Source organism: Notothenia coriiceps, unplaced genomic scaffold, assembly GCF_000735185.1.
Source record: "Notothenia coriiceps isolate Sejong01 unplaced genomic scaffold, NC01 NC01_scaffold00029494, whole genome shotgun sequence".
NCBI lineage: Eukaryota > Metazoa > Chordata > Actinopteri > Perciformes > Nototheniidae > Notothenia > Notothenia coriiceps.
The window spans coordinates 1-11383 of NW_011362195.1; the positions used below are offsets into that span (position 1 = coordinate 1).

Sequence of the window (11383 nt, forward strand, 5' to 3'; positions counted from 1 at the left end):
ATTTAGGTCCACCACTTCTACCAGCACTTTGCAATGAGCAGACATCGGAGGCTGCCCTTTGTCACTGGCCTGTGCGTGAATCTCAAAGGCAGGATTTTCTTCATAGTCGATCTTACCTCTGACTAAAATTGCACCTGACTTAGAATTAATTTCAAATAACTGTAAAATGTGATCCTGGCCTTTACTTCTTAATGAATATTCAATGTCAGCATTTAATCCCTCATCTGCGTCTGTTGCATTCAGAACTATTACAGTATACCCTGCTTGTAGGTTTTCAAACATTTTAACTTTGTAGAGGTTTTTACTAAACACCGGGTGGTTGTCGTTACTATCCAAAACGTTGATAATGATTTGTGAGGTTCCCGATCTGGATGGATTTCCTCCATCCACTGCCGTTAGTGTGAGTTTTATTACAGAGTCATGCTCTCGATCTAAGGATTTCTGTAGTACTAACTCAGCCGACACACTATCTCCCCCTTTGTGAATTTCTAAAGAAAAATAATCATTGTTACTGAGCTTGTATGTAGTAACACCGTTCTTTCCAACATCTGAATCCGATGCCTCTATCAATCCAAATTTCACTCCCGGTAAAGTACTTTCGGCAATGTGAAGTGACTGCAATTGCTCAGAGAAAACAGGTGCATTGTCATTTATGTCTACTATGTTTACCTCGAAACGGTAAAGCTTTAGTGGGTCATTTATCACGGCTTCTACATCGACAGTACATTTTGCAGCCTTCGCACAAAGCTCTTCACGGTCTATTCTTGCGCCGACATAAAGAACACCAGTTTTTAAATGTACGTCAAAATATTTTCTCTTTGTTCCGGCAACGATCTGAAACATACGAGACTCTAAATCCTGGACATTTAGATTGAGATCCTTGGCGATATTTCCAACAGAAGCCCCCGGGTTTACCTCCTCTGATATGGAATAGGAGAGCTGTCCATTCACTGCTTCCCAGCAATAATTCAGCAGCATGACCGCAACATATATCCAAAAAAGCCTCGTTCTGTTTGAGAAATCCATGATTGCTACCAACCGAGAAAAATAATAAGTCCAAGTCAAATCACTCCTGCAAAACAGCTATATTAAAATCAAAGTCCAATTCCTCCAATTTGATCATCAGGCAACTGGAACATGTTTTCACCATTTCCTTTCTCGCCCTGCGTCCCGTAACAAACCCCGGAGAACATGATCATCATCCTCTGTTTCTGGGAGGAGTCTTGTATATCCTAATCTAACGTACAAATGTCACGGTCTTCACTGTCCCCATGTGGTGACGAGAAAGAACTGCATTCAAACTGACAGACACAATGGAAATGATTTAAAAACAAAGCTAAAGGAGCATTTTAATATCAATACTGATATGTTTAAGTATTTCAAACAATCACAATTTATGCATTTAGACAAATCTTTATACTTTTTTTGTTCTCTTTATTGCTTTTCTATTTATCCAAACCAATATAGATGAACTGATATGCCAGCTAGATTGAGGCAACCATACAACAATGGCAGGAAACTATGAGTAAAACAAAACAACACATTGAAGATACATACATAATTGTAACTGGTTGTTCTTAAAACAAATTGCAATAGTTCCCTATTTTGTAAAATAAAACGGCAAAGGAAACAGGCGTACAAAATGTAAATTATGATTTATTCCCAAACTGTTATGAGACGGGGTGGGCATCCTTCATGTTTAAATACAGATGTCTTAAACAAATATGCAAATAGATGCGGCGCAAAACTAACCTATCCTCTTTCCATTGGTAACATGTTACATGCTGCATTTCCTGACCCCACACAACAATGTGGCGCTATTCTAGCACCACGGACAGCCGTAAACACTTATTTGGAAACGTTAGGATTTATGGCATCAACAAACTTTCATTGTTACTCTAATTTATGTTACTACTAATATTTTCAAAAAAAGTCTGAGGCAAAGCAAACATTCATGAATACAGCGAGGGAAAGTATCGACAAGTCATTTAACTTCACATACAATACATATAAACACGAAGCCTTTTCAGCCTCATCTTTCGAGAGTTTTCTATCTCTTTATATTTTGTTTCTTACCTTGTCATTGTTGGGTAAAGTCTGAGTTCTGTTAAAAGTGTCTCCTCCGTTAATACTGATCAGTTCACCATCTACAGGCGGAAATGGTCCGGGGAAAACCACTACGTCACTCTTCATTGTGTCTGAGCTGAAACACACGTCGTACTGCTGAGTAGATTTAGAGTAAGACCAGCTCCCGTCAGGGTGGGTGGTGATCATTGGGGCGCTGTACCTGCTGAAACGGCCGTCTGTCCTGTGGCATTTGACAGCTATTAAACTGATGAGGCTCAGCAGAAAGATCACTGACACCGACACAATGGCGATCAGCAGATACAGGTTCAAATCAGAGAAGCTCTCCTCCTGTATGGGCACATGTCTGAACTGAGTCTGGATGTCAGCTGTGCTTTCAACCACCACCACATCAATAGACACAGTAGCTGACAGGGAGGGTTCTCCGTTATCAGAAACCAACACCACCAAGGGGTGAGTTTTCAGGTCATTGTCACTCATTCTCCTCTTAGTCCTGACTTCTCCGCTACTGGTTCCGATCCGGAAGAGGTTGTTTCCTTTGGGCTCAGAGAGGTGATACGAAAGCAGCGCATTGTATCCAGAGTCTGCGTCTACAGCCCTGATCTTTGCCACAAAGTATCCCGCCTCAGCAGAATAGGGGATGCTCTCACTGTTAACGGAGCCATGCTCAGAATAGGGCGCGAGGACTGTTGGATTGTTGTCATTTTCATCCAGAATTAAAACGTTCACAGTCACGTTGCTGCTGAGAGGAGGAACACCAGAGTCTGTGGCCTGGACTTTAAACTGAAACGTGTTTAACTCCTCATAGTTAAAAGACTGCAGGCTGACTATATCTCCAGTCTCTGAGTTGATGTTCAACATTGTAGATAACGGGACTGAGTCACTTTTACTTTGCAAAAAGGAATAGCTCACCTGGCCATTTTGACTGATATCGACATCAACTGCAGTCACTGTTTTAATTACTGCTCCTAATGGACTGTTTTCTTTCACATAAATATTAATGAACGGCTCTGAGAAGTGAGGCGGGTTATCATTAACATCAGACACATGCACTGTCACTATGTTGGTTCTGGAGAGAGGCGGAGTCCCTCCATCAGTCGCTACAATAACGACATTGTAATCCGATATAGTCTCTCTGTCAAGCGGACCATTAACTACCAACGAATAATAGTTTTTGTAATTTGTGTCTAATTTAAAGGGGACATCATTTGCAATTACTGCCTTTACTTCAACGTTTTTCCCACCATCTTTGTCCAGCACAGAAACAAGTGCTATAGCAGTTCCTACCCCTGCGTCCTCCTTCACAGTGTTTAGTAGTGACGTCACAGTGATCTCAGGAGCGTTATCATTTAGGTCCACCACTTCTACCAGCACTTTGCAATGAGCAGACATCGGAGGCTGCCCTTTGTCACTGGCCTGTGCGTGAATCTCAAAGGCAGGATTTAGTTCAAAGTCGATCTTACCTCTGACTAAAATTGCACCTGACTTGGAATCAATCTGAAATAAATCTAAAATGTGATCCTGGCCTTTACTTCTCAATGAATATTCAATTTCAGCATTTAATCTCTCATCTGCGTCCGTTGCATTCAGAACTATTACAGTCTTACCAATTTCTAAGTTCTCAGAAATCCGTGCCTTGTATAAAGAGCTAGTGAAAACCGGGGCATTATCGTTTATGTCTAAAACATTAATGATGATTTGTGACGTTCCTGATTTAGGTGGATTGCCACCGTCGACAGCAGTCACTGTTAATCTTACAGTATTTTGTTTTTCTCGGTCTAATCCTTTCTCGAGAAGAAGTTCGGCAGACACACTTTCTCCCCCCTTGTGCACCTCTAAAGAAAAATAATCATTTGTACTGAGCCTGTAAGTACTAACACTATTCTTACCAACATCGAGATCTAACGCCCCTATAAATCCAAATTTCCCTCCTGGCACAGTGCTTTCAGCAATGTTAAGAGACTGCACATTCTCAGGGAAATAGGGTGCATTGTCATTTATATCAACTATATTTACCTCGAATCGGTAAAGCTTCAGTGGATTGTTTATCACGGCCTCTACATCGACAGTACATGTTGTAGCCTTCGCACAAAGTTCCTCACGGTCGATTCTTTCCTTGATATAAAGAACGCCCGTTTTTAAATGTACGTCAAAATATTTTCTCTTTGATCCGCTTACAATCTGAAACATACGTGCCTCCAATTCGTGTACATTAAGATTTAGATCTTTAGCGAGATTTCCCACAGAAGTCCCCGGGTTTACCTCCTCTGACACAGAGTAAGAGAGCTGCCCAGACACCGCTTCCCAGCAACAATCCAAAAGAACAAGGACTATATAAATCCTGAAGGGGCTCCGTATCCTCCGCAGCGACATATTTGTATCCAACGTGAACAGAGCATATGGATGCTTATCTCCAAAATCTCCTTTTATAATTAAGGATGAAACCAAGTGCCAAAATCCAGTTCCTTGCTTGTTTAAGGGGTAACAGACGAAATTATGTCCACTCAAGTCTTTCACTGCGCCTCTTTGTAACAAAGCCGAGCGAAACAGAATTATCCTCTGAATGTGGGAGGAGCCTGAAGCAACCAAGAGGCACTGAAAATGTGATGGTCTACAATGTCCCCGTGTGGTCGTTTAAAATCATTACTTTCAACACTGAAAACAAAAACAAAAATCACTTCATATCTGAACTCTCAAGAAAATATATGTAATTGAAAAACACAAAATAATCGTCCAAGTGCCCAATTAACGTAACAAAATATTAGTATTTGTACAAAAACAGGATACAAATATAAATTACAAATAGACCATACTGCATTCTCCGTTTCTTATTAAGCGTATGAACCATGGCAATGAGATTATGATTCAATGCAATGATTCTGATTCTGATTATCCAGAGACACAATCAATTGTGGCGAAATCTCTTAGACATCACGTATCAATAATTATAAAACAATGTAAGAAACTTGGTAACACTTATTAACACCTCAACTAATATGCATTAAAGTCAAATATAATGCATTTATAATGCTTTATATCACTTAAACAGAAATGATACTTTCTGGTTCACTAAATATATCGATATATTTCTAAATAATGATGTTACATTGTTATGATACAAAATATTATAGATGTGACTCAGTTATTCGTGGCTTGTGGATGCTCGTGATACACACTTCTAAATCAACTGTAGTAAGGACACTTATTTTGTTGCAATAGTTCATGCACTTATGCATTTATCATAGTTCCTGCTTCATCATGAATCATTATTTTGCATTGTTACATAATTGTATTTTGTTATGCTCTCGTCAAATATTCTCTCTAAACGGTGGCGCTCATTTCAGCACCATGGACAACGAAATATAAGTACTGCAGTGCTCTCGGAAGTATGTTGTTACTTCCACAGTACCTTAGCCCATGATTCGAAAAAAACACATACAAAAAAACTGTTATAAATAACAATGTTGAAAGTTATCCGAAATAATTTGCATGTCATGTATAAGTAAAGAGGAGCACGGAGGAACATGTTCCCTTTCAGCGGTACACCTGTATAATTACACATACAATGAAACTTGTTGCTTTTTCATATTTTTCTTACCTTGTCATTGTTGGGTAAAGTCTGAGTTCTGGTAAAAGTGTCTCCTCCGTTAATACTGATCAGTTCACCATCTACAGGCGGAAACGGGCCGGGGAAAACCACTACGTCACTCTTCATTGTGTCTGAGCTGAAACACACGTCGTACTGCTGAGTAGATTTAGAGTAAGACCAGCTCCCGTCAGGGTGGGTGGTGATCATTGGGGCGCTGTACCTGCTGAAACTGCCGTCTGTCCTGTGGCATTTGACAGCTATTAAACTGATGAGGCTCAGCAGAAAGATCACTGACACCGACACAATGGCGATCAGCAGATACAGGTTCAAATCAGAGAAGCTCTCCTCCTGTATGGGCACATGTCTGAACTGAGTCTGGATGTCAGCTGTGCTTTCAACCACCACCACATCAATAGACACAGTAGCTGACAGGGAGGGTTCTCCGTTATCAGAAACCAACACCACCAAGGGGTGAGTTTTCAGGTCATTGTCACTCATTCTCCTCTTAGTCCTGATTTCTCCGCTACTGGTTCCAATCCGGAAGAGGTTGTTTCCTTTGGGCTCAGAGAGGTGATACGAAAGCAGCGCATTGTATCCAGAGTCTGCGTCTACAGCCCTGATCTTTGCCACAAAGTATCCCGCCTCAGCAGAATAGGGGATGCTCTCACTGTTAACGGAGCCGTGCTCAGAATAGGGTGCGAGGACTGTCGGATTATTGTCATTTTCATCCAGAATTAAAACGTTCACAGTCACGTTGCTGCTGAGAGGAGGAACACCAGAGTCTGTGGCCTGCACTTTAAACTGAAACGTGTTTAACTCCTCATAGTTAAAAGACTGCAGGCTGACTATATCTCCAGTCTCTGAGTTTATGTTCAACATTGTAGATAATGGGACTGAGTCCATTTTACTTTGTAAAAAGGAATAGCTCACCTGGCCATTTTGACTGTTATCGGACTCAGTCCCATTATCTACAATGTTGAACATAAACTCAGAGACTGGAGNGTGTGTGTGTGTGTGTGTGTGTGTGTGTGTGTGTGTGTGTGTGTGTGTGTGTGTGTGTGTGTGTGTGTGTGTGTGTGTGTGTGTGTGTGTGTGTGTGTGTGTGTGTGTGTGTGAGAGAGAGAGTGTGTGTGTGTGTGTGTGTGTGTGTGTGTGTGTGTGTGTGTGTGTGTGTGTGTGTGTGTGTGTCACAATGTGTTCTTGTTCGTTCAGTGCGATGAAAGGGCTATGTGAAAGCATACAGTAGAGTAGCAGAGACACATTTAGAAGTGGGTAGAAAATCCAGTTGTGTGTTCATTTTTATACTATTGCAATCGTAGAAAAAATAGACCAATAGGCTTCTGGATTTATAAGGGTGTATGTTTGTGCACCATGTCTGTGCCTGAGATGGTGTTGCTATGGAGACAAGAGAGCTGTGCAGAAGGAGAGAGGAAAGGGGGGGGACCTGCCTTGGAGCATGTTCAGCACCCTTCCCCCATCTACTCACACACAGATGAACAGTACAGTAAATGCCCTTATAAGACACATTTACTCACAAGCACACACACAGCTTATAGCTATGCAAAGGTCCATCATTACATTATTCTTATTGAGGAGAAATATAAGCTTATTTGGTCGCTATGTGTAGAGGTACCCCTTTAATAATGCAGTGAACACGCCTTAAAAAGTGTTGTTGACTGCTTCCGCCTCTGCCACCCCCTCCCCTCTCCTTCCGCTTCCTCTGCCCCTTTGATCACACTGCTCATGGTGCAGCCTATACTGTTCCTCCTTTTAACTTAATCACGTGATGAGGGAACTGCAGACAGAGAAGCAGGTTAAAAGGCACACATGTATTTACCCACTAGGTTTATTATGCACATTCCCCTGGGTTCAGGGAGTGAGTACTGTGTGTTTGTACAAACCCCCATTTATTCATGATGAATTATTCAGCGAATGATCATATCCTCAGGAAATATGACTATCATCAATGAATACAGAGTTAATTGATGAAATCTCAATTATTGTCCTCATTTTCAATTCAAACGTAATGATATTAGATTCTGCATTGGTGCATACATTTAATTGACCTCTCTGCATGCTTCCCAGAGGAGCTGTATTTGGCATTGGAAGAGGAGGAGATGTGTTCAGCCTCTTTTTATGTCTCCATGACAGAATCAGGGTTTCCTCCACATTGCCTACAGAGCATGCTCAGTAACAGGCCCTGACTTTGCTGGATTCAGAACTATATTTTATATTACAATACTTTGTGTTGGCAATGCAAGACTAAGTTCATTTTAGACACTTGTATAGTTGTTGTTATATCTTGGTATGACTGATTGTAGTACATGTGTTTCAGGACCTACGTAAATGGCTATTTCCATTTAACCTACAAAACAAAGTCAGTACCTGCAAGCCACAGAGCAAAATATGTGGTAAAACAAATACAAATTATCTTTATAGTGCTGAGTAATCTGCAGTATTGGTCGCCCATGTGTGTCATGTTGCTTGTTTGAGCAAAAATAATCCATACTAAAGTCCTTTAAGGCCAGTGCAGTATAGACAGTAGCCTACAAATAAACTATGAATCATTGCATTTCATCATGGGAAGTCTGGGTCTGATGGGCCAGGTGGTGTGTGTGTGTGTGTGTGTGTGTGTGTGTGTGTGTGTGTGTGTGTGTGTGTGTGTGTGTGTGTGTGTGTGTGTGTGTGTGTGTGTGTGTGTGTGTGTGTGTATAAACAAGTAAGCTAGATGTTCCTTTTACTCAGTATCCCTGTATATCGTACATACTATTTTCTGCGTCCTACATTAGGAGAATTGAGCACAGGTTATGCATTGTGAGCTATTATTATCATTGGATTTTGGAGTTTACGGATGACTGCAGCTCAGTGCGTGATGGTTATTAATATTTGCAAATCAAATCATGTTTCGTACAGAATGGAAATAGGACAGGAGTTTCTGAAGCCAGGGCTTAATCCTGGGATTACAAACGAGAGAACGTTCATAAACTCATGACTACTGTCTCTGTGGAAATACGGAGGAACGGTAAAATACACTAAAGCTCAAGGATGTTTATGCAGCACAACAATAGGGTCCAATTATGTTTATGTATTACCCTAAAGGCTGAAAAATAAAATAAAAAAGGAAAAGAGAGAGAAATGAAAGCAGTGGGAGGAAAATGTATTATTATTTTAAAATGTTTTGGCTGCTGTTCAGCTTCCTGTTGCAGTTGTTTTAATGCACTGTGTTTTCTTCCAGGAATGAATTCATACAAATATGTGTTAATACAACATACAGTAATAACAAAAAGAAAGTCAGAAATGCAGGATACAAGTAACATTTACTGACAAAGTCCCCAGATAGCATACATATATATGAATAAATATATGAGAGAGAGAGAGAGAGAGAGAGAGAGAGAGAGAGAGAGAGAGAGTTTAAATAATTGCTCTTGGGTGTGTTGTCCGTGGTGCTGAAATTATATTTTTTGAATATGATTGAGCAGCCCATATGATAATCAATATTTCATGGCGTGAGGTAAATTCTGCTTAGGAGGAGACAACATTACATTTTCACTCACATCTAGATGTTTTCTATTTCGCCACATAGCGCCGCTGTTGATCCATCAAGAGACAGCACTCGGTTCTTACAGACCTAAGCCCCTCCCGTTTGCAGGCGATTGGACCCAGTCTACAGTCTTTGTTATAAAGGCAGGACGGTGGAAAACAGCAGAATTATATTCAAAGCTCACTTTGTTGATATCTTCCTTACGGTTTGAAATATCTGAGCCTTATTTGATGTAGTATTTATGATTTTTTTTTTACATTGAACAGAAACATGTCTTTGCCTCGTGGATGGAGCTATTTGGGGATATTTCTAGGAGTCTTTCTACTGGATTGTCACTGGGAAACTGTGTCGGGGCAGCTCTCCTATTCAGTCTCAGAGGAGGTGAACCCGGGGACTCCTGTTGGAAATATTGCAAAGGACCTAAACCTTAAATCACAGGACTTGGAATCACGCATGTTTCAAATTGTTACCGGATCAAAGAGAAAATTATTCGAGGTAAATCTAAAGACTGGTGTACTATATGTCAGTGAGAGAATAGACAGAGAGGAGCTTTGCGCAGAGGAACTGAAATGCTCAGTCAGTGAAGAGGCTGTCATTAATAACCCGTTGAAGCTTTACCGTATCGATGTAGATATTTTAGATATTAATGACAATGCTCCATTTTTTACGACCGATTTGCAAAATATGTACATCGCGGAGAGCTCTTTACCAGGAGTGAAATTTGCATTATCTCAAGCAACTGATGTAGATGTGGGGAGAAATGGAGTCAGTACTTACAAATTAAGCCAAAATGAGCATTTCTCTTTGGCACTGCACAAAGAAGGGGACAGTGTGTCTGCCGAGTTAGTTTTGCAGAAAGCTTTAGACCGAGAGAAGCAACCTGTGATCACAATGACACTGACCGCGGTAGATGGAGGAAATCCTCCAAAATCAGGCACCTCACAAATCGTTGTTCATGTTTTAGACAATAACGATAACCTTCCAATATTCAGCCAGACGTTGTATAAGACTGAAGTCCCAGAAAACACGCCTCTCGGTACAATAGTAATCACTGTGAACGCGACCGATGCAGATGATGGCCTGAACAGTGACATTGTATATTCACTAAGAAGCAAAGATCAAGATCACGTACTTGATATGTTTGAAATTGATAGTCAGACGGGTGTTATTAAGGTAAAAGGTCATATTGACTTTGAAGAAAAAAAAGCTTTTGAGATACGTGTAGAAGCCAGTGATAAAGGGCAGCCTCCAATGTCCGCTCACTGTAAAGTGCTGGTAGAGGTGATGGACGTAAACGATAATGCTCCTGAGATCACCGTGACGTCACTACACACCACAGTGAAAGAGGACGCTGAGGTAGGCACTGTAGTTGCTCTAGTGTCAGTCCTCGATAAGGATGGTGGGAAAAACGGTGATGTGAACATTCTAATTAAAAACGAGGTCCCACTTAAACTCGAAACAAACTACAAGAATTATTATTCTTTGTTAGTTGACGGGCCCCTGGACAGAGAGAGAGTCTCTATCTACAATGTAACCATAGTAGCCACCGATAAAGGAACCCCATCACTCTCCAGCACGAGCATACTTTCTATACACGTGTCTGATGTAAACGATAATGCACCGCTGTTCCCAGAGCCGCTAATTAATGTCTATGTGAAGGAAAACAGTGCAGTGGGAGGAGTCATTAAAACAGTGACTGCAACTGATGCTGACGTTGACCAAAACAGACAGGTTAGCTATTCTCTTTTACATCGTAGTAATCCGTTGTCCTCGATGGTGAACATCAACTCAGAGACTGGAGATATAGTCAGCCTGCAGTCTTTTAACTATGAGGAGTTAAACACGTTTCAGTTTAAAGTGCAGGCCACAGACTCTGGTGTTCCTCCTCTCAGCAGCAACGTGACTGTGAACGTTTTAATTCTGGATGAAAATGACAATAATCCAACAGTCCTCGCACCCTATTCTGAGCACGGCTCCGTTAACAGTGAGAGCATCCCCTATTCTGCTGAGGCGGGATACTTTGTGGCAAAGATCAGGGCTGTAGACGCAGACTCTGGATACAATGCGCTGCTTTCGTATCACCTCTCTGAGCCCAAAGGAAACAACCTCTTCCGGATCGGAACCAGCAGCGGAGAAATCAGGACTAAGAGGAGAATGAGTGACAATGA

At 41.2% G+C, this 11383-nt stretch overlaps 2 protein-coding genes across 2 annotated transcripts; one reads left to right on the plus strand and one right to left on the minus strand.

Annotated features, from left to right (window-relative positions):
- Positions 1-2076: 2076 nt before the first annotated feature.
- On the minus strand, positions 2077-4539 carry LOC104958880 (protocadherin alpha-3-like; the record flags this gene model as incomplete). The annotated part of the gene is made up of 1 exon (XM_010786708.1): positions 2077-4539. A coding segment is annotated over exon 1 (2382 nt), but the record flags the coding sequence as incomplete, so codon positions are not given.
- Positions 4540-9376: 4837 nt separating this feature from the next.
- Positions 9377-11378, plus strand: LOC104958882 (protocadherin alpha-3-like; the record flags this gene model as incomplete). The annotated part of the gene is made up of 1 exon (XM_010786710.1): positions 9377-11378. A coding segment is annotated over exon 1 (1893 nt), but the record flags the coding sequence as incomplete, so codon positions are not given.
- Positions 11379-11383: the final 5 nt, after the last annotated feature.